General features: G+C 43.3%; 1 protein-coding gene across 9 annotated transcripts in view; it reads right to left on the bottom strand.

The window, feature by feature from the left end:
• The window catches only part of arvcfb (ARVCF delta catenin family member b), a 159392-nt gene that overhangs the window by 106129 nt on the left and 28686 nt on the right, over window positions 1-24577 (bottom strand). For 7 of the 9 annotated variants that reach the window (XM_018762494.2, XM_018762500.2, XM_018762501.2 and 4 more), the window contains one exon: window positions 12713-12781. In XM_018762494.2, coding sequence (XP_018618010.1) covers window positions 12713-12760 — 48 coding nt within the window. In that variant the 5' untranslated portion in view covers window positions 12761-12781. Of the gene's footprint in view, window positions 1-12712; window positions 12782-24075; window positions 24154-24577 lie in introns of those variants that run through there. The other 2 variants (XM_018762496.2, XM_018762499.2) reach the window with 2 other exon arrangements.

Here is a 24577-nt window from a genome sequence, read left to right as displayed (position 1 = left end):
GAGTTCTGCGCTGAACAGCAATACGGTGACACAGCAAGTAGAGCTGCTGTCTCGCAGCACTGAGTGGTGTGAGAAGACATAGGCTCGATCCCTGCTCTGTCTGTGTGGGTTTGCATGTTCTCTCTGTGTCTGTATGTGTTTCCTTTGGGTGCTCCAGTTTCCTCCCACAGTCCAAAGACATTGTTAGGGTGGATTGGTGACTCTAAAAATCACTCATTGTGTGTGTGTGTGTGTGTGTGTGTGTGAGACAGACAAAGTATGTCTCATTGGTGTATGGATGAGTGACCCACTGTAAGTAGCGTACCTAGCAGCGTAAGTCACCTTGGTGAGTAAGGTGTGTGGGCTGATAACACTACATAGAGTTCATTGAAAGTCACTTTGGAGAAAAGTGTTTGCTAAATGTATAAATGTAAACAAGCTTTGGGTATCGTGCACTTGTAGCGAAAACATGTATGCAGAAGAGGCCCACTGATGTCGTAGGTATACCGAAGAACAACACGACACAGACTAATACTTTGAAGGACGTGTCGCCAAAATGGCCACTCAAATCCTGAGAAGCAAGGGATCCGAATCCACTGAGCAGAAAGAGAAAATGTGTCCAATTCAAATCCTCACAGCAACTTTCAAGCAGCACCAGAAAACAGAACTTAGCACTTCGTGAGAACTCAAGTGTTACATGCAAAACTAGGAGCACTTGCTCCATTGACTTCATTCAGTAAGAATTCTTATTTCTATCATAGGGCAGCAGGTGGCACAGGTTATAACTACTGCCTTTGGACTTAAAGCACTCAGGTATGAATCCTGTATCTTGTTCAATCCCTGAGGAAGGTACTTAAAGTACTGAATGGATACAGCAAAAGTTACCCAGTTGTATAAATGGATAACTCATTGTAAGTAGCTTAAGTGTCTGCTAAATAGACAAATGCAGGAGTTACCAAGACACAAATACAGCTTTGTTGTGCGACACATCGTTGCGTAAATTTTCTTATTTTGTTTCAGTGTCGGCGGCTGTAAAAGCACGCATTCTAGACAGATTGAACTTGCACAAAGTCGTAGCACCATTAATATTAAGAACGGCTTTTCCAAAGCTGTTTTACAAGCAGTGAAATGTGGAGCGATGAACACATAATGCGGAGAGTACGACACACAAGTCCAACTCCTTATTATCTGCTGTCAATTTAAGTGTCATTTGCAAGGGAATGTGGCCGAGTCGAAGTGTTTGCAGTGTTTACAATCCAGACCTCCTTCACAGAAATCAATATCGCACTCCCAACATGGCGACACGGGGCCCTGCGAGATGCCTCGTCCAGCCAACCAAATGGAGCCACAACCATCTCGCTGATAGGGAAACACAATGTTTCAGAGGCAAGTTTTATCCTCAACTGTACGCAAGTGTACAAACATTTTGAAAAAATAAAAAGTAACTATAATGCATGAAAATGTAGCTGTCATGACCTCTGAAGAAAGCACCCCAGAGGACCACAAGGGAGAGTAATCAGTTTATCCCAGATACATAACAAACACCTGTACTTAATCTGTCTTCCCAGAGTGATTGTGGAATCTCACTGAGAAATCTCACCTTTCCTTTGCTCTTTGTCATTTGCACCCTTGGATCTTGACCCTCGCGCCCTTCGAACCACAATTCTTTGGACTATGACCTTCGCATCGAACCCATGACCCTTTGGATCTCGACCCTCGCATTGGAACAGTGACCACACCCCTTCGGACTCAAATCCTTCGCTGTCGTGTTTCAGACAGTTGTGCAAAAGGTCTCCGCACTTGCGTTCTAAACATTAACTCATGGGAAGCATGACAGTAGCAGAATAGGGGAGGGTAAAAGTGGGGGGACTGTTCTTGGTTTTAGCAAGTCCTACCATGGCAAAAGTGTCAATACTGCTTTTTTCAGTTGCAGTTATGACACATTTCCTTAAAATGCCTAAATTTTCTTCGGACTGTACCTCGCAGGCAAAATGCAGCCTGTACAAGTGTGTCAAATGTGATAAGAGAAACGGAGGAAATTTAAAGAACTTCACACTGTGTATAATACGCAATTTAAGTGAATATAATCCAGCCGTCCGTTTGCTCATTTTCAAAAACTAATCCAGGTTCAGAGACTCTCCCTGGAAGCAAAGAAGCTATGAGTGGAAAAACTGCAAGCTGCTGATACAACTAGAACTCACCTGAAATGTATGCACATTAACATGTTTATAATAAGAGCCTTCAATTTGGATTATTAAAGTAAAAGGTAAAGGAGTGTGTGATTGCCCTGTCATGTACTGGTGCACCATCTACGGTGTATCACCTCACCTCACCTACTATGTATCCAGGATAGACTCTGGATCACCCCAGACCTGCACTGGACAGTCAGTTACCATAATGGATGCGTTTATAAAAGGTTTCAAGCTTTATTGTCATAGCTACAAGTACCGTGTACAAGTATCATGAAATTCTTCTTGAATGGTTCTCTACAGACTATGGACAAAAACAATAAATAATACTGCACAAAACAAAACAATAACAATAAATAACAGTAACAATAAATAACAATAAATAACAGTAGTCAGCCAGGGAACTCAGAACATGAGAATGAGAATGCTTAAAGTGGCAGTATAATTTACCAATGTGCTTGGGAGGAGCAGTCCAACTCTAGTTACTAAAGGTGGCACACTGGTTAGTGTTGTATACTCTTACAGCAGTGGGGTGAAAGCTGTTCCTGTACCTAGCAGTACGGGTTCGAATAGACCTGAGCCGCTTTGCAGATAGCAGAGAAGAGAAAAGTACCCGTGTGGGGTGACTATGATCTTTCATGATGCGCATCATCTTTCTGAGGCAGCGCGTGGTGTAGGTGTCCTGGACTGCTGGTAGCTGTATGCTGATGATTCCCTGAGCTGTTTCGACCACCCTCTGTAGGGCTTCCTTGTCCTGTATGGAGCAGCTGCCACCCCAGGATGTAATACACCCTGTGAGGACGGACTCTACAGAACACCTGTAGAAAGTGGTGAGGACTGTAGTGGATATCCGGGCTTTCTTCAGACACCTGAGGAACTGGAGATGTTGATGGGCCTTTTAGATGGTTGATGCTGTGTGCTCAGTCCATGTGAGTTTAGCAGTGAGGGTGACCCATGGGAATCTGGCCTAGGTAAAGCTGGCCAGAGAGAGTGAGAGATCCCTGTGCGCAAAACCCACCAGCAGTACGTGTGCATTCCAGCAGAGAGGCCGCTCTGCTAATGTCACCCGCTCTCCGTGGCTGCTGAAAGGCCTGCGCCTCCTCTTATCTACAAAGCAATCCAGTCATAACAATTAACATTCCTACCCGCTTCCCTTCACGTGCAGAGAATGGGTCCCGTTCAAAACCGGACGGAGAATCGCGCGTGAAGTTTGCGCTAAGAAACGAAGGGTTAGCTGCTTAAGTTTCTTCTTCGAACTCATAAAAAATGTACTGTTCTCCAGTAAGAGACTTTAATACATTATGTACCTTAAGGTCTTCAGCTCAGCATGACCTAAATTATGTTCTTGGAGCGGTTTTTAAATGCTTTATTATTCAGTAATATTTTTTTTTAAATCTGTCACATAACTGGCTGAGAATGCTTACAGCTAATTCCATGTCCGTTGTGGAGAAGGCACGATAACGAAGAGGCTTAAGCACATTCTCTCCTGTATTTCAAAGGATGACTGAGTACACAAAAACAAGATACTATGATTGAACAGCCAATACTCAATTTGCTAATAGGAAGACATTATTATTATTATTATTATTATTATTATTATTATGAGAAAAAAGAAAATGAACAACACCAAAGTATAATTTCTTCTTATAGCATTTTAAAATGGAATCTGCAGATATAAAGAAGGCCATGGCAGGTAATCATATCGCGGTGTTGCATTTTGTCATCGTAGCTATTCTAATCAGTCCATACGGCAGTCAGAACTCACATTTCAAGCAATTTAGTCTTAAATACAATCCTATTTATTGCATTACATTGAGCCAATTAACGACTTCGAATACTGATGCCTGCATGAAAAGTAGACACAGAATCCAATTGGGAGACAATCTGAGTAAGTGACTGGAATATTTATCAAGTACAAAGAATAATGTTGAATATTTATACATTAATATGTTTGCAGTCTCTTTCCTGTGTCATTAATTACGTAGTCTTTGTGAGGCTCTGTTTCAATTTGCACAGTGAGGAAAATGTATAATGGAAGGCACAAGTACTAAAATGTAATAATAATAATAATAATAATAATAATAATAATAACAATAACAACAACAAGCAGTAACTGGGTTTGCTCTAGATAGCACTGCAGCATGCACAAGGGATACTCTGAGTGCACCGGCAGTCAGAAACACAATCCATCTCTACACTGTCACCACAACAACCCACTGCAGCAGACCTAACTACAACTGAGTGATTAAATTCAATGAATCACTGGCCGCCTTTACTTACAGACCTGTCAGCTGACACATATGCATATGAGGATATATTCTATCTCAGAGTACACATAGCAGAAGGAGCATCACAAAAAAATACAGTCCTAATTAATGTCAGCTTATGGATTCATTTCAATTATCCAAACCTGTAACAAAAAACCAGGGCAGTTGTTGCGACACCATTCATCCAATGTTGTTGATCATTTTCTCAAAAACAGTAGCTGTTGCTGTAAATGCAAAACGTTCATTTGCGGATGCGCTGGAGGTTCAACGGAGACATACTCAGCATTTCATGACACTGCAACACCTATTCCAGGGCACCTGTGCACAAGGCTTAGACATCTAGAACCAGCCTAAGCACAGCTAGTCTACTGAGTGTCCCAAAAAAACCCAAGAGGAAATGCTATTTCGCTGGACCGTTTTCACTTGGTGGTTCAGTGGTTAAGGAGGTGAACCTTTAAGTGATTAAACGGTCATCATTTCACATTCCAGAAGGGGTTCTGCACTATATATGCCGAAGTTTTGCCCTAGAGCCTCGGCATTGTAATTACATAAGCGAAAGTTCAACATGTACAAGTCACTTGCGAGATTACAACTTTGTCCACGCAACACATACCAACACATGAAACTGATAAGATTTGCAACGCTCAAGATCAAGAACTAGTACAAATCACTTAATTTACATACATCATCAGGACCGCACCTCGCTTGACACACATAGCAGAAAGATGTGCTCACTAAAGGCACAATAAGGAGCCAATGGGCAATTAAGTCTTTTCAAGATGAACACACCAATTTAAACACTCTAAACACCAACTTTTCAGCACAAATTGGTGCAAAGTGCAGCTATCTATTTTATTAAATACTGACAGTAAAAGCTGAACATGACAAATCAGCCAACATAAATTTTATCTGTATGTTGACAGAATTTATCTTTCCAGAAAGCGGCCAACCTAGATACGGTCCTAATAAATCAGTTTACATAAGCAGAATAATTTTCAGTCTGACAATTTACAACATTATGTAGCGTGATGAAAAATATCTATAATCTAGTTTACTGTATGCACAATGACATAAAGACAATGATATAAAGTAAAATGATATAAAGGCTGCAGAAAGTTAACGAGCTTAGACAAATCCTGTGCAGTGTATCGGTGTTTTATTGTGGTACTGAGCCTCATTAGCAGCTAAACGCAATGTTCTGTCCTGAAGGCAAATAGATTACAAAGAGGTGTATCACTTTATATAACTATTTTCCTTTTACATTCACCAGTCTCCCAATTTATTAAATTAATCCGTTCCTGAAAAATGTGCCGATACCAAAATTTCAGTAATCAGAAGCTTATTTCTTATGATTTAAAACGGAAAAAATGATGCATTCCTAGCCCATGAAAAAACCCCAAGTCAATTTTCCCAAATATCACTAGAACTATACATCTCAGAAAATACAACAGTGCAGACATATGAATCACTTCATGACTATCACTTATTGACTAACACTCAATAAGGTAATTTATAGGAATATTTTTAAGCAGTTATTGTCTATTCCTTATACCAGGAGACAGTGATGAATATTTTTCAGAACCGCTTGTCCCTCACGGGGTCACGGGAAACCGGAGCCCACCCGGCAACACAGGGCGTAAGGCCAGAGGGGGAAGGGGACACACCCAGGACGGGACGCCAGTCCGTCGCAAGGCACCCCAAGCGGGACTCGAACCCCAGACCCACCGGAGAGCAGGACTGCAGTCCAACCCACTGCGCCACCGCACCCCGTAGTGATGAATATGCAATAATGAAATTTATGTAAAAAAAACAAGAACTGAAGAAACCAATTTAAAATAAACTACACTATTTACTGAGATAAACACTGTACACACTGAGAGAAGGCAACAGTTTATTTTGAGTTTGGGTGAATCTGGGAGGGAGAAGGCTTAGCAGTCATTCTTGCACTGAAGCTGCACAAAGCAAACATAAGACAGGAAATCAACAGGAAACAGCCTATGGTACACTAGCGCCAAGTACAGTACATTACTGCAATTCTGCATCGATCATGTAACGCACGAGTTTCACATTTTTCTGGCACACTTTGGATGAATTTTGTTATATTGATTTTTCACTCCAGAAATCAAAAACTGGGTATCAAAAGTCAAGTTATACCAAAATATGAGAGAGTTTGTAAATCCAGGGATGCCTGTATATTCATATTGTCACTGGTGGACTTTAGGGAAGTCCAATGCCCCACAAACTATTAGATAAAATGCAGCCAATATTTGGGTGGGCCTGTAGTCTTGCTAGATGACCTTGAAAACTGGAAGTTTGGCGACAGGGTGCTTCATGAACAGTGCGATACTGAAAGCGTATAGAGTGCAAGAGTATAGAGACTCATGGAGTCAATGCACTGCACTCATGTGAACTGCATATACCTTAAATTTATTCATTAACAGAAGCTTTTATCCAAAGTGGTCCACTATTCCACGTAAAAAGTGTTTTTTCACAGCAGGCAAAGCTTCAGATGCAGACATGATTTTCACGCACAGTTGGTTTGTACGATACCACAGCTTTTTCTAACACATTACATGGTAAGATACACATTACACGAGTAGTAGGAAATACAAAGGTTGTTGTAACAGATGATACGATAGACGCTTTGATGAGGATGTGAGTCTGAAAGAGGTGTTTTGAAACCCTTCTTGAAACTTTATTCCACAAAAACTGAGAACCTAGACACTTTCAGTTTTGGATTTCTCATGAGGACTTTTACACGAGCAGACGTGGAGGAACAGAGCACTCGTTCTGGGATAAAGGGAGTGATAAAGTCACTTACTGTTGTTACTGAAGAGCAGATCTTTTAACTGCAACCCCTGGGCTACCTGTTGGGTCCTTAGTGGCCAACAAATTCTACAGTTTCTTTTGTTGGTCAACAAAAATCCAAAAACCTAGACCATGATCAGAGACTTTACCTCTCAATCCCCTCCATCGCCCAAGAGCACAGGACAATGGAGGCAGTACTTCACTCCACAGTACTGACTAACTTGCTTTGTCGCTGACACTTTTCATCCTCCCTCTGAAATTTAAACCATGTTCATGGGCCATCTACCACACTAGCCTTTCCCCAACCACCACTGACATACCTCAGTTATCGGTTTCCCTCCACACGATCCTTGAGTGACAGGCATTCAGTGAATGAAGAGGTCTGGCAAGCAGCTCAATTGGAAATGATACACGTAATAGGTCCAGTCATACATCTAACTCAGCCTCCTGTTTTTACTTATTATCTCTACTATGATCAGAAGAAGTGCTTGAAAGCTCAATTTAAAAGACAATAATGGATCTAGAGAGACATGGCTATCTTGGTTTGTGATTTACACCCTTAATTGTCTATGAAAATAATGCCTTTTGTGTAGACCAGACACCCACTATTCAGTCAGGATCACAGTAAAACAATGCAAATGATACCCCCACAGGAATAATGTCCTCATCACAATTTATGTCAACACAATAATAGAAGGCAATGAATTTTTTGTCCTATTCCCCCGTGAAGATAATTTCAGTTTGATGCTGTATACTGACAGGTACACGTCTGCGTTGTATACTCAGAGGTACACGTGTGTGCTGTATACTCTGACGGGTACACCTGCACTTTGTAGTATGACAGGTACACATGTGTGCTGTACATTCTTTGTATACTTCAGGTGTCAGGACAGGGTAAAATTTCCCTTTTCTGGCTGTTCCTCTGTAAGACATGCTGTGAATACACTGGCCCTTTGGCCCCCTATGGCACCCCGATCCCATTAATTTTTGTGACCTGTATTCCAAATTTAAACCTTAAAAAAATCTGAGACGTAGAACAGTGACATGTCTGAGTCTAAAGGGTGAGCAAATGGGGGTAAAAGGCTATGGCTCAGGCTGAGCTGTTTTACACACGCACACACGCACACACGCACACACACACATAAACACATATATGTGTATGTATATTCCTGTTATGAGCTGCAAGGCAGGAGACTCATTTGCACTTCTCCATGAACTGTTGAAACAGCCTTTCTATGTACTGACTCGTGAGATGCATTAAGGCTGACTTCGTCTCAACTGACACAAGATTTCGCAGTTGACCTTGTTTTTCAATGAAGGCAACAAAATAGCTGTCTGTGGAGTTGTGTTTTACTAGTCTCCCATGAAACCCTTACTTTACTTTGCCTTTCTCTTTTTTATTATTACAATAAGATTGAATATCTTAACACATTTGCCAGAGGCAAAAATACCTATCCATCATTTACCATGACAAAAACCAATGCCTTGAAAAACAATTATACAAAAACACTCACATAACTCATCTCCATCCAGTAAAGGCTACTGAGGTTCAGTCACAGGCCATAATACATGCACTAGAGTCGGGGTTCGAGACCCGCTCATGACAAAGGGGGTACATGGGAGATGAGGTGTGTTCCAGACAATTTGTCTTGATTGGTTCATTGATTAATTTGTGGAAGGACAGGACATGTAAACATTAAGTTCTCTTTCAGATGAGGTATGAGGGTGAAAAGGTTAAGAATTCCTGGGCTAGAGCATCAGGCCTTCTGTTTGCACTGAGCTTCATTGGTGCAAACAATTTCAACATCAACTAAAATTGCATTATATATTATGATTTCTTTGGCAATAAATAGCAAAAACACACACACACACACACACACACACACACACACACACACACACACACACACACATTTTCAGAACCGCTTGTCCCATATGGGGTCACGGGGAACCGGAGCCTACCCGGCAACACAGGGCGTAAGGCCAGAGGGGGAGGGGGACACACCCAGGACGGAACACCAGTCCGCCACAAGGCACCCCAAGCGGGACTCGAACCCCAGACCCACCAGAAAGCAGGACTGCGGCCCAACCCACTGCGCCACCGCACCCCCCATAGCAAAAACATTGCACTTATTTTCTCAGCCTTGTATATGATGCACCATCACCTTAGAATAAGAAAAAATCATAATACGGTAAACCTGAACTCTGATTACTATAAAACTGATGGAACAAAAGAATAAGAAATAACTCCTGATAAATAAATTTCATTTTCAAAGACTACCCAAAGATATGATTATCACATATCTTTAAGTCTCAGAATTTTTTGAAAATATATTTATGTTAAGGACACACGTGGTACAATTTACTTACTGTCTGAATACCTATCTATAAAACAGTAATTCATACAATCAAATATTGCTATGCTTGTCATTTCACCTCGCATTCCGAGAAACAAATTAAACAGCTTACCAATATGCAAAATGTTAAAATCCAATCACTATCTCCAGTGTTCACTGTGTTGCACTGATGGCATTTAAAACAGTAGACGCAGTACAAATAGCGCAGCAACTTTACACATATTTTGATATTGCTAAAATACAGATAGATGATTTTACAGCGAGACAGATGATTAGGGTCACATAGAAAAGCTCCAAGTCCTCCTAACCAGACATGGCATTTCTCACTATGACATTTCACACCACAGCAACTTAGAGTTACAGACTATATAGAACAGATCAATTTCTGTATATTGTTGTAAAGGGCTATCATTTTTCATATTACAAATGGCACTTCCTGTATCTCTCTATATAGAAACACACACACACACACACACAGAGTCTGAAACAGCTTGTCCCAAGCAGGGTCGCGGCAAACTGGAGCCTAATCCAGCAAGACAGGGCACAAGGCTGGAGGGGGAGGGGACACACCCAGGACGGGATGCCAGTCCATCACAAGACACCCCAAACAGGACTTGAACCCCAGACCCATCAGAGAGCAGGACCCAGTCAAACCCACTGGGCCACTGCACCCCCTTTTTCTCTATACTTTTTACATTAAGTGCCCTGAAAAAAAAACTGAACTGAAAGTCCTGAGAAGTGACCTCCCTTCTCCAAAGCAACAAACACACAATAACGCACGCAACAAAAAACTAAAAATATTTAGTCTGCGAGCCCATTAAAACAGAAATCAGAAAGGAAATAAAGTCTCCTCGAACACAATGCTGTTTGTTTCCTCGTGTACACACAGCTCCTGCAAGTCACCCCGGTAATAAAAGAAAAGACAATAACTTTTGTGTGTAGTTTTGAGATTCATCAGGATGAGATTATTGGATTTGCTTTTCAATTTTCTTTGCTGTTATTACAAATGTTTGCTCTTAGCTACAACTAAAACCCACTGTGTGTGTCCGTGTGTGTGTGTGTGCCACAAATCTGTACTCTGTAAAGGGGGACAGGGTCGCCTCGGCACTGCCTCCTACGAAGCTCTCCATTATTATTTAGAGCACCCGAAATCCACAGCCAAGGATATGAGGATCTCTCCTTTGCCATTTTCCTCTGTTTGTACTGTACCACAGGCATACCATGCCAAATTACAGCCCTTCGGAGGACTGCTGTCTTTGATCACAAATAATGTAACTGTAAATCTGTCTACTAAGACAGACTGGCCCAACACTCCTAGCCTTGAAAATCCCCAGTCAAGCTGTAGCAGTAGCGGAGAGAAATGCTGAGATACGGTCGCGGCTGATGATTGATGGCACTCCTATGGGACACAATAAAGCCGTCACCACACCGAACGTGACACAAAGGGGGCTTTCAGTTCTATCTCTTCTCCTCAACGTCAGGACCCAAAACTCTGCAGTCCTCTGGCTGCTTCTGCAGGCTGCATCCATTCAGCTTGAGCCGAAGTGACCAACCGACAACTTGCCAGACAAAGAAAGGTGACCGTTTACACCTTCGTTAAACCATCCAGATGACAATGATTCCAGAAATGTGATAAATTAAGTAGCAAGAGGGATTCTTTCACGGAGGCAATAACAAAAAACTGGCATTTCTTGCAGCATATAAACCCTGAACCAGGTCCATTTCAAGATGCATCTCCTGGACAACTTGCATCAAGGTGTAAGAAAAAAATTCCCAGCCTGTGATTTAAATATTTATCTAATTATTTATTTCCTAGGGGGTGTGGTGATGGGGTGGGCTTGACCGGGTCCTGCTCTGGGGTCTGGGGTTCAAGTCATGTTTGGGGTGCCTTGCGACAGACTGGCGTCCTGTCCTCGGTGTGTTCCCGCCCCTTCCAGCCTTACACCCTGTGTTGCTGGGTTAGGCTCCAACTCCCCACGACCCTGTATGGGACAACCGGTTTCAGACAGTGTGTGTGTATTTATTTCCTTATCATCTTTGGGTCGCAAACATTGCCGAAAAAACACTTTCGAAACGCGTTAGGCGCTAAAGTCTTAACTTTTTGAAACACCACTTCCTGGAGTTCTTCTTACTTCGTCTATTGAAGAGCAATTGGCTCTTCACACACTGTACCACTGTCTTCATAACTGGATGTGACAACAATAATAGTGAAATAGTGGCTTTGCATTCAATAATATTACCTAATGGTGTGCATTTCATAGTCATGAAGGCTCATACGACTGGCTACATGAATGCACAATAAAACCAATAAAGCCTTTAACGTCCTAAAATAATGCAACACTCGCTGAAGCTGACGGAAAAAGAAAATATCAAAGCTCTTTAGTTAAGCCTAAGTGATCAATTACAGTCAATTTTATAATGCAAAGCTGACACAGGTAATCGCTGTAAAAGATTGTTCAAAGTGCATTTGTTTAGAAAATCTATTGATTTTCCATATATGATGTCTGACAGGGCCATCCATCTTCGGACTTTGCATTACTTCAGCAGATCTAATTTAGACACAGTGAGGAATGTTGGGTGTCTCTGAACTGGCATTGCAGTTGGAAGACGCCTTTAACCCTTTAACACTTCACATAATTTCTTGTGTTTCTCTTGCTAATTAAATATATACATTAAGACATTTAAGTGAAACGGAGGCAAGTAACATGTTAAAATTGAAAATTAAAAATGTTAAAGTACCTAAACCGAACATGTATTTACACAAAATAAAACAGGATTGTCCAACCAGTCAATTCCCATTTTGCTTAGATGGTCCAGTGAGGAGTTCACTTGTGTCACTTATGCTCTATTGTTCTCCTCAACAAGGACCTGAAGGTTTGGCAGTTCCAGCCTCACCAGCCATGTACTGCTGTTGTACCATTGATCGAAGCGTTGTAACTATCTTGAACTGCTCCAGTCAGAATACCATCAACAACAGATTATTACAGACTATTTTGGCTGCAGGTATGAGGAATGCAATGCAAACATCAAATCTGAACACAAAGACAGGAGCTGAGTTTGATAACCTAACTTTCAAAGTGTTGTTCCACCAGGGATGAAAGTGTCTACTTACCTTAGGCTGAAGAGAAAGACCCATAAAAATGTCAGGCAGGGTTGGCATTTATTAGTCGTGTTGTTCCACCTGAAAGACAAATAAAAACATTTTTAAGTAATGAAGGAACATCTGTTGAAGAATTAATGCCTTGAACTTGGCACAATTCTGAGACTAATGCTCTCGAACTTAACGTCCGCCCTTTCGGTTTAGCGCAAGGCTCTCCGTGACTGTTTGGATAGATGAACCAGCTGTTGTACGGCAGCAGATTAACGAAAAGGGCATCAATTTACTTCCATTATAAAGCATATTCTGTGTAATCAATGGTTCAATGCAGCAAACATTATTCCAGCACATTAGCTTAATTTTGGCATTGAAAATAATATTACGCTGCAACAAGCTGCACATTAATACTCCAAGCCTGCTTAATTGGCCTAATTGGACCTGCTCTGTCCCGCCTGGCCTTTCCCTTGTTACATAATCTCAACAGGATATGTTTGTCACAGCTCTCCATCTGGTTCCACTTCAGTCTTTTCGACTCATTCTACATGCTCTTTCAACTTGCCAACCTTGGCCTATAATCAAAGAGAGAAACCTGGGCTCACCCCACAACCACGGTGACAGGAGATGCTGATGGCCAGTGGTTCCTAAAACATGGTCCAGCATGACATCCAATATGTATTACATTTACATTTATTTATTTAGTAGACACTTTTCTCCAAAACAACTTCCAAAGAACTCTACGTAGTGTTACCAGCCCACACACCTCATTCACCAAGGTAACTTACACTGCTAGACACACTACTGTCAATGGGTCACTCATCCATACATCAGTGGAACACACTCTCTCTGTCACTCACACACTATGGGTGAACCTGAACAGCATGTCTTTGGACTGCAATCCAAGGGACTGTATGGGGGAGAGTGATGGCAAGAAGATCCCTCTCAGTTAGCCCTCCTACTATAGTGAGGCCAGTCCACACACTGAGCTCAGGCACAGCCCCACCAGCATCTGAATTCAACGCAATCCCAGTTCAGTGCCAACTCATAAAAAACCCATAACCTCTAGCACAGAAGATATAATCTATTTCACCTACACAGCCAATTTGCCGCAAAGTCTCGGGTATCCAAGAGCAAAGACAAAAGGCACCAAACTGACCCCATCGTGGAGTCTTGGGGACCAGAGGACATGAGATGAGACACCTACCTGACCCCACACACACTTTCAGACGAGTTTCTCCGAAAAATTTTTCAACACAAGGCCATACAATCTCTCAGAGGCTAAGCCTGTAGACACCCTGGCAGTGGGCTTCTCAGTACTCAGATTATTTATTATTTACACCCAACCGTAGTACCCTGGCACCATATAACCTACATTACCGCGGTAAAATATCCAGCTGACTCAACGAGTAAAACTCTACGTTTTTTTGGCTAGTGCTGCCAGAGGGACAAATTGAAAATAAAGGACCAGTATGACACTTCTGAAATGGACAACAGTGTGCAAGTTGGCAAATTAGCAAGGATTTGAGGAGCAGAAAAGGCCTCCACTGATGTCCTGTTGAGCCAGATGGCAGTGAAAGTCTTTGGGATTTTAGTCTGACCTAAAATATCGCATATGGTCTGCCTAAAAATAAAGAACAGCAATACCGAAAAAAAGGACAGAAAATATCGCCAGTGGTTATGGTGTTGGCTAATGTAATAAATTTTAACAAACCGTTTGGAATCCAACATTTAATCCCTTAAGCGATTTAGCAAGGAGTGGCTGGAGGAAGCAGCTTAAGAAAATTCCTACCACAGGGAACGTTCCAGATCTATGGCTCAAGTTACACACCGCTGCAAACCACTGCATTTTTAAGAGACAAAGCCATATTCTTAACATAGTAGTGGTCTGTTGAGGCCTTCCGCATTTACAGCTGTAACACCAGTTCAAAAACATACTCAGCAGAAACTAAAAGTATTAAATATTCCACTCTTAATGGCAAGCGTTCTCCTTGGACTGTCCACTTGTTTGCCAACCCCCACCCCACCCCACTTACAACTGCTAACCCCTGCCCTTGCGTGAAAAAGGATCGAGAAGGACGGGAGACCGCAGGGGAAGCAAACCAAACACAATTACTTCTTCATTCTCCCCCTGTGATCCCAAAGGCCCAGAGAGGCAGCGGTGGAGCTTGGAATGCCATAAACAATAACTTGCATTACATTATTTGTCGCAATTATCTTTGTATTTCCTGTTGAATCTAATTACTGCTGCGTATATAATGTTACAGATGATATTACTCATTTTAAAATGTACTCTCTTGTAATTCTATATGCAGCTACCCATCTGAAGTATGCAGATCTAAACGGTGGTAGGACACAAACTAACTGTACTTCAGGAATGACGTCTGCATCTATACTGTATCTGTTTGTGAAATACACTTTTGTTTCCTCTGCGTTAGTGGAAAGTGTCTGTTAAATGAATAAATGTAAATGTAAACATATTTAGATAAAAGAGCAATTACTGAAGCATTGTTTAAGCATCATTGTAGCTGTATGTGGATCACACAATGCTACCACCTTTGGACTCAATGGGCCAAGACTGAATCCCACCTCTTACTGTAGTACCCTTGATGAAGGTAATTACCCTAGACTGATACAGAAAAAGTACCCTGCTGTATAAATGGGTAACTTGTGTAAGTACACTGCAGGCTGCTTTGGAGAAAAGCATCAGCTAAATAAATAAGTGTAAAGAAGACAAACACCACGCACTGCAGCAGGGCTGCAGGAAATCCACACTGTGACAGAGTGGTGTTGAGTGCAGATGGGAGAGGAAAGAGCCATCACACAACTGAACAACACAAGGCAGCACTGACTACACCGGTGTACTATATTATCACGGTGGTAACAGTGAGTAGGGCCCTTCTACTGCCTGAGACACCTCTAGTGACCATCTCAGTTAAATCAAAGGTTCCTCAATGAAGTAAGACAAACATGGGGTATCCGAGGTCCCCAGCCACTTTGCAGTTAAGCTCACAGGTCAACTTGTAGCACAGCAGGCTCCTGCAGAACTTCCAGTACCAAGAGAACACTGGCTCAATCCCTGCTCGGTCTGTATGGAGTCTGCATGTCACCCCCATGTCTACATGGGTTTCCTCCCATTAGTCAAAGACATGCAGGTCAGGTCAATTGGCAGTGCTAAATTGCCCCTAGTGTGTGAATGGTTGTGTATGAAGGCATCAGCTAAGAATAATTACAGCAATAATGCAGACCCACCATGTTTACACTATCACTGGTATGAGCAAAAGACAAGTAACAGACTGGAAAAAATGACTGAAAAATCAACAGAATAGCAGAATTTAGAAGTTAAGCAAGCCATCATGAAGCCAGCACTGTGCTGATCATGGCCATGTATGGAGGTCTACCTTTTTTGAGGAATAGGTAAAACCTTGGCAATGACAAGGGAATTGTAAGCCCCCAAACATGAAGGCTGGCTATGGCTAGTAGGAAGAGGCTGGTATAGCAGAGAGCATCTCATAGCTCCACGCTGTACATTTATTCATTTAGCAGATGCTTTTCTCCAAAACAACATACAATGTTAAGGTAGAAATTATTTACCCATTTACACATCTGGATAATTTTACAATAAGTACCTTGGTCAGGGGTACTGCAACCTTCAGCTCCAAAGGCAGCAGCTCTAACCACAATGCTACCAGCTGTGTTATAAACCACACTGGGTTCTGTTTTACTGAACGGCAGACTTGTGCGCTTTCCAGCATGAGGTTTACAGATGCACATTATTCACACTGTTGCGGTAAATACTTTGAAGGCTTCACCAAAGTCTCAAATTAAAAATGTGTAAAGAGATGCCAACAATTGAAATACAATTAATGATTCGGTGCGAAATCAAATTGTCTTTGAACATCTTCCAAGGCTGCACTGAATAATAAGAGCGCTTGGTTAGAACAGCCCACCAAGCATACAGAGTTGTTGTATCTACGATTATCTTCAATTTGCTGTGTTCAAAAATATCTCATTAAAGAATTTTATTTAGACAACTCAGGCAGTTGGAGAAAAATTCAGTCATCCCATGGGCAGGTAATTTCGCAAAGCTGACCAATATCTTGGAGACTTCCAAGAGTTTCCGCCAAGGCCTGTCTACCCAGCCAAACACCACCAAAAAAAAAGAAATAAATAAAAATTGCATCCTCCAGCAAAAGAAAGAAAAAGGAAAGACTAACCAGTGTCAAAACACGCTGCCAGTGACTATTTATCAGCGAAAGACAAAGAGCACAGCCCCACTTCCTTGGAAAAAAAATAACCTTAAACCCATAGCATCACAGTATGGCCTCCTAGTATAATAACTCTTTCAGAGGAAACTAATGTGTCACGTCAAATTCTTCCCCCTCAGAAAGCAATGAGTAAAAACCCTGTATTATTTCCAACGCAGGAGCGCCAAGGAGTGCCCAACTTGAGTACGTGGTTCCCTCTACAGACAACATCCTTCTTGGCATCCATTTACACCATAATCCACCGGCTGCCGGCGCTGGAGCTCATCCAGAGGCAGGAGGCAAATCCCACACAGTGCAGTGACATGTGGAAAACTACGCTGTAAAGGCTTCATACGCACATGGGCAGCTGTAGCGCACATGCAAATGGGGGGCATCTGCAAGGCGGACGTAGCCACAGAAGCGTCAGTTGTATTTTCGAAGTTGTGAAACAGTAACTGTCTCACTGAATGAATGAATGAATGAATGAATGAATGAATGAATGATCGATCCCAGAGGAACCTGGACAAGGAGCAGTAGCACAGACAAAACAACACACTGTCAGAGATGCATGTGTGTAATACTGCAGACTGTTTACTGCGTAAAGGGAGTACGCGCAGCGGTATTAATAGCTTCAACAGCTGAGAAAACACTCGCAAAAGGGGCGCTTTCTCATCAGAACTGCGCTTTACCATGCGTTCGTGTCATTTCCGGACAGGAGCATTTTTGAGATTATGTTTTACTGCTCAAGTAAAAGCAATTATGTGTGCGATTATGCATACTTTCCCCGTGCTGCTCAGCTGTTAAGACTCAGTAATCAATGTAAAACAAACATGCACGCAACACACACACACGTCTCAAAGCACATTTGTAATACAGGTAAAATAATGTCATTATTCATAGGCAAATTACGAACATCCACACATTCTGTAATGTAAAATTTGTACAACATTTACACAAAAATTTCCTGAGGCAGTATTACAGAAGTGAGTATAGTAACTACAGATGCAGTAAGAGCTGTAAAATCAGCTCCAACTCTTCACAGCGATTGCTAGTGGTTTCTCACGGTAAGGGAGGGGACAGCACTGATTTACGACTGCCTTCTTCTACACGTCTTTGGATTGCGAACACGAGGAATACAAACGCACATGTCCTAGACAGGTTTTGAAACCTGCTCGCTCATGCGCAGCTCAGGTACCTCCATGCCACCACAACCCTTATAACTGCGGTTCCTTTGAACCTCCTAAAGGACATAATGAGACGGTGGGAAAAGAAGAGGGTATGTTTGTTGTGATCGCTGCTGGAGGCCTCCCACTCAGCAAGACCTTCAAAGAGGAACGCCGTGCCGCTGTTCTTGGCACTCAACACCACCTGCCAATCGGAGGGCGATGGCGTCCTCTCCAAGGCCGCCCCTTGTTAGCGCATCATCCCGCTTCATGGCCTGCGCTTGGGCTGCAGCTGAAACCCCACCCTGACAGCTTTCCCTCTGCCATCAAAAGGCTCCTTCGCAAATGTGCCAAATGTGTGCGTCGGGTCTGTTTCAAGACGCTCCAAAACGAAGGGCCGCATCGCATCCGGTAGCCTCGACGAGCTTTCCCAGGAGACGCGCTGTCACGTGTTTGCCACAACGTAGCCTATTTTATTAAAAACCGCCTTGTGCGTGTTTATCACACTGCATAAATGTATGACCTCAACAAGCTTCAGAAGTGGCAGAACTTTGCAATTATAACAGGAGGCATCTGAGTGTCCTTGGACAGAACTAGCAACCGGGGTGATGATGGCCCTGAAACGAGCCCCGTTGCTGATGTTTTCACTCCATTTTTTATGGCAGCCGAGTGTGAGCCAGCAGGCCGGCCTGTGCGAGGCACGCCGAGTGATCTGGTTCCAGGTTTCGCTCTCGCTCCCTCTCTCCGTCACGCAGCCAAACGTTTAGTAAAAACGGGGGGGCTGCGGAAGAATTCACGGACCAGCTCATCCTCGCGTGTCCGGCTACGGCACGCACATCGCTAATAGGGTAAATTCCGACCAAACCGCCACGACGAGTATTCCATGAAGTGGGCAGGAAATATCGAAATGCAATTATGCTCAGATGTAACACTCCAGTGTGGTATTCTCTCCCATAATAGAGGCTACATAATAATGACTGTACAGTCTGATTTGAGATCATTTAACGCTCACGAATAAAACTCTGTTTTTGCCTTTGAGCTGCTCAATACAAAGAAGGCCCTGCATAAAAGCACCCCAAACTACTCATTAAAAACACCCGCAGGCTGTTATTGGTCCCTGAAAGTGAACTGGAGAGCTCTCTACTGGGCTGACAGATGCTGTTTCCCCACCGGGGACAGGCGTTGCGCTCATCGCACTGGACCCGGAACTCGGTGGACGCCAGCGGAGGGCACGCTTTACACCGGCACCGTGTCACACTCCCGGAGCAAACAGATGCCGCCCCCAGCCGTGACCCTCGCACTGCTTTTCTTCCCTCTCTCTTTGCCGCGAAGTGTCCTCCGGTCAAGGCGGGCAGGACAGGAGCTTTGAGAGAGCACCGCTGCCCCCTATAGGCAGAAGCTGCTCACCTCCAGGACAGCGGTGCCACTCCAGCGCGGGCGGAGGGAGGACTCCTGGGCACAGGTGTAGTGCGCTAATTAGGCGCCTGGTGTTGCGATTGCTGCAAAAAAACCCTCAGTGTGGAGTCATCAGAACCGTCCGCTTTGTGCCGGGAGTACCTCCATTCTGCTCCGGGCTCCACCTTGTATATCCCGCGGCTGGCGGCACACTATTTTCATTTGCTTTTGTCTGACTTGTGGGTCGTCTCCGGTTCAAAGCGCAGCTGGCGAAAGGTTAGAGACCAGCACTCGCACGCCCGGGCGGAATCAGTGCCCCATCTTGCACTGAAACAATGGTGCGAGGGGATTGTTTCCTTTGCCATTCCAACCACTGAGCCTCTCATACACCCTTTCAGCTGCAGAAGCAAACCAAACCAGGATCCGTTGACAGGGAGGGTAAAACGCAGTCTTTTAGGGCATTTGCAGAGGCGAGGGATGAAATCGTTCCATGTGCGCTGGGCTTTAAAGGCACTCGTACGTGTCGCGGTTCATATTTCTCTGGCGACCGAGGCTCCTGTAAAAGATGGCAGCTTGTGCACCGTCCTTTTCTTATTCCCTCGTGGAAAAAAAGGATAAACACGCGGCGATTTGGAGAACACTCAGCCGCCCAGCTAACGGTCACCACCCCGTATGAAGATATACACACAGATAGAAAGGCTCCCCAAATCACATCATTTCAGATGTGTACTGCCTATGCGTTTCTCAGGCAAAATAGCAAGTAATAAGAGAATAACTTCAATTGAAATGTGTCAACCTGATGCCCCGAACACTCACAGCACGTCGGCTGGATAGAAAGGTGCTCTCCAGTCCTAATAACGTGCCAACAGGAAGCTCGCCCAGGTACGTACTGTGTCTATGATTTACATTTCTCATTAAGAGGCTTGATAAATCGAACGTTGCAGCACGGCACATTTACTCTTCCATGTCAAGGCACAATAAGTGGACACAATAAGGTGCCGGCAGCCAGGTTCTGTACATTTAAGATAAACAAACGATTTAGCCTGTGTAGCAGATATTTTTATCCAAAGTGACTGACACTGCACACATTTTTTTGCCACCAGTTGTCTACCTATATAGCCTGACGTTCACTGAGGCATTTCAAAGCGCTCTGTTTAAAGGTGTGACAGCGGAGTCCCTCCCGGAAATTAACCTGCCACCCTCAGGTCACAAGCCTATTTATCTAACTACTAAGGTATCTGCTGCCTGATCTGATAAACACGGAGAAGGTGAAATGTGTTGGTAGAGCCACAGAGGAATATATTAAAGGTGCGCTGAAGTGAAGACCATAAGAGCAAAGTCAATTTATAAAAGAGCAATGTTTCACATGAGCAGCGCATTTGTCAAAATCAAGAGGCTTTACAGTATGTACTACAACAAGGGAGAGGAGTACAGACTCCAGGGATCCAAACACACTGAAGAGGAGGTCCTGAGCTGGGAAACGGACAAAGGCTGCTCGGTTCCAATCATCGCTAGAAGACACCTTCAGCCATGCAGAAACAGCAATATTTACATATATTTACTTAGCAGATGCTTTTCTCCAAAGCGACTTCCAATGAACTCTATGTAGTGTTACCAGCCCACACACCTTATTCACCAAGGTGACTTACACTGCTAGATACACTATTTACACTCATCCATACATCAATATGCTTCTTCTGATGCGGAGTGAACGTCTCAAAGGGCTGTACCCCATCAATTTACAGTACCAAAACAACGGGACTTGTTCTTGGGATAAACATGAGACAATTTCCCAGTTTGGGCCAATTTTTTAAAGTAGCTATTTCAGGAAGCCTGGAGAGTATTAATCCTGCTTAAATCACAGTGTTAAAAGTTAAAATTATAGCAGATTTCAAATTTGAATTCTTGGTCAGTATCTCACAATATTTTGCAAAAATATGAATGCTTCAGAAATGAACAGTGATTAATATTCTCAGGGTGCTGGATGAGACTACGATTCAACCACAAATGGCCCTTATTCAATTTTTCTTGAAAAGGGAATACTTGAGGGAGGAAAAAAGAGGGGCAAAACTGGCAATCTGCTGGACCGGTTTGCATTCTGAACTGTGTAGAAGTGAGGCACTGAAGACTGCATAAATTAGCCGTTCTAAATTCCTGGGAGTCGGGGACTAGAGCGAGTCTTGTGCTTTACACCCTCCTGCGCCCTTCATCCACGGAGAAAGAAATCGGTGAAGATCTAAAGACTACTCGGATCTCAAGCGCACGCGAATTTGGCCGAAGCACGAGGCCGGAGGGAAAAACATCACAGCGTCACACCTCACCTGGCGAGTTTGTCAGGGACGCCTCGTTGCAACAAAGTACAAAAAACAGCAGCAAAGAGGAGCAAAAGTCCTTGAAAACTGTCCAAAGACAAAGTGCTATTTATATTTTCCATCTCGGGAAGCCGGAGGTGACATGGGAGACTGCGGTTTTCCCTGTTCCACACCTTACTGCTGACATCTGCCACGCTGTCACTGGCCAAATGACTGTGTGGGGGTGGGCAGGTCAGCAAGGGCCCACTCCGTGCCACCCCCTCCTCAGGGTACAAGCATCGTGGAAGACGTAACGTGGCCCCCGGGGCATGAGCCAGATCCCAGATGAGCTCCATCAGTGTAGGTGAAAATCCATAACTGCCCTGCTGAGGTCACCATAATGACAGAGGTAGGTCCATAAAGGCACTTCCAACACTGAACACAGACAATAATCGCCATTAGTCATAGCAGCACACGGGACGTTTATATAATTTAGAAAATTTTTAAAAAGTGTTCTAGCTTTATCTCCATCATAGCCATCATAGTTATTCAGCATCCACTGGTTCTTTTACGGTTTCTTTTCTAAAACTAATTACAATCTAATGTAGGAAACATGTTTAATACTACATGTTTAATTAATGTTGTATAAGCTTTAGAGTTTATTGTAGGTTATCCCATGAGGTTTATGTGGTGACATGGTTAGACACAGGTTGGCTTTACACGCAGCATCAGCAGCACACCAGTGTAACACACACACACACACACACACACACACACACAGAGCTCACAATTTAGAGTCACCAACTCACCTAAAACACAAAAGGGGGCACCTGGAAGAAACCCACGCTTTGTTAAGTGTATGGAACATAATAGATTTGAAAGAGCTGGATGAGAGCAGGCAAGCATCCATACGCTGTTATAGAGTAATCACTGTCTTCTTATGTTGTGTTATAGTAACTAATGTTTACTATTGAACTTACACTGTCCATTTTAATGAGATTTGGTGTTGTTTTAGCATAAATGAGTGTTAGTTTTAGGGCTGAGGAACAAACCATTTTATCACACTCAGCTCTTGCTCTATGTATGTGGACATATGTGCTTTTGTCGATGGATCTGTATGATATTTTGACCCTGTGCTGTGCATAAAATCAATTTAAAAAAAAAAAAAAACAACAATGGGAAAAGAAAGCAGTTCATATTATGGTGCATGTTGTGTTCTATGGAAGGCGCTGTCTGTTTATTTATTAGTCAGGTTTTGACTTCGTTCAGATGTCGGAGCAACATACTTGCGCTAGTCAATCTCCTGGGTCAAATGCGCCATCTGGTCAGTACAAGAACACTCTGCTTGTCAAAACTGGGCCGTTAACCTTTCTGCAGTGACACCCACAAAGGCCTCCCTGACAGTGCTCACTTGCATGCATTTCCTAAATCTGATTGTAATATGAGGCCGGAGAAATGAGTCATGTCTGAAGGCCATGGACTCGATGAGGGGTGAAGCATGGGGGGTTGCTGGCTGTACCCAGCTAAGTGCAGCACAAAGTTATAGGAGTACCAGTAAGTTGTAGAATGCAGCTCTAATTGCACTTCAGGGTGCATAATGTAAAACCTATTAAATCAACCTCTGGAGGAAGAAAAACTATTTTCTCCGAATAAAGAATAGGTTTCCAAAAATCAGCACAGCATATTTTTGGCGATATGAACGTGGAAATGGCTTCACTCACAAAAATAACACTCCTTCCCAAGCATTGTCACATATTCAGCTACATTTTTACCACATTCTTAAACTCGCAAAAATTTCAATATACTGGGAGAAAGACAAGGATGAAATATAACACTATATGTTTGACAAAAGGTAATGTGTTCTCCAGCGACATGACAGCACCCTCAGGCAGGTATTGAATATAAAACTTGTGAATGTGCAATTTTAAGAGAACTAGTTCACTGACAATCTAACATTTTTAAAACTTTGGTTTGGCAACGCATAGATACTGTATTTCTCATATTCATAAATTGTATGTCGTTAAATAAATATAGCATGGTACCCTTAATAAAATAGAACAGATTATTTCAGCTCATATGGACTTGTAAGGATACAATAGGAGGATCCTCTTCCTGGGCTTTGAACCCTTGAGGATCTGGTCAAAGGGCAGATTCAAAATCACAATGCTACCGGCAACCCCAAGCAGCATCTCCCAGCCTGTCCTCGAAGCATCCATGTGAATTTTTGCCGAATTATGAGTCACTTGTTGAGCCTGCTGGAGCAGACGCTGTGGCGTGTCTAAACTCACCCACTATGCAGGACACAAAACAGTAGGCAGGGGCTCCATTAATTCTGTCCGGAACACTGTTGAGAAGCAGCTTCTTGAAAACACAGTTCTCAAAATGACTCCGAACCAGGCCCACTTTTGCCAGGGAGGCTCCATGGCAACCAGCCATTATTTGGCCTCTCCAGCCATAACCCCGGATGCTTCCGCCAGCACTGTGTGTACCCGTCAGCTGTGGTGCATCTTCACAGAGGGACACATGACTGAGCCAGTTCTCCAACTGTGCTCCTCCCACTCCTGCGAGAATCTCGGAGGGAGGCTGGAAAGTGAGGTATGCGTCGCAGAGACGCTGGTTTCCTCTAGATGAGATTCAGGCGTCGGGAACGGTCACGTGTACGGCGTGGTTCTTGGGTTGTGAGCACAGATTAGTAGCTAGAGCGCCATAGATGTAAACCCAATTTGGGATTTCACCGAGTCAACGGGAAAGCCATCCATCCATAATCACAGAGCAGAACAGTGGCTTCCA

The sequence above is a fragment of the Scleropages formosus genome, chromosome 12, assembly GCF_900964775.1.
Source record: "Scleropages formosus chromosome 12, fSclFor1.1, whole genome shotgun sequence".
Taxonomy (NCBI): Eukaryota; Metazoa; Chordata; class Actinopteri; order Osteoglossiformes; family Osteoglossidae; genus Scleropages; species Scleropages formosus.
Note: the sequence above shows the minus strand (reverse complement) of the source record. Positions and strands in the feature narration are given on the sequence as shown.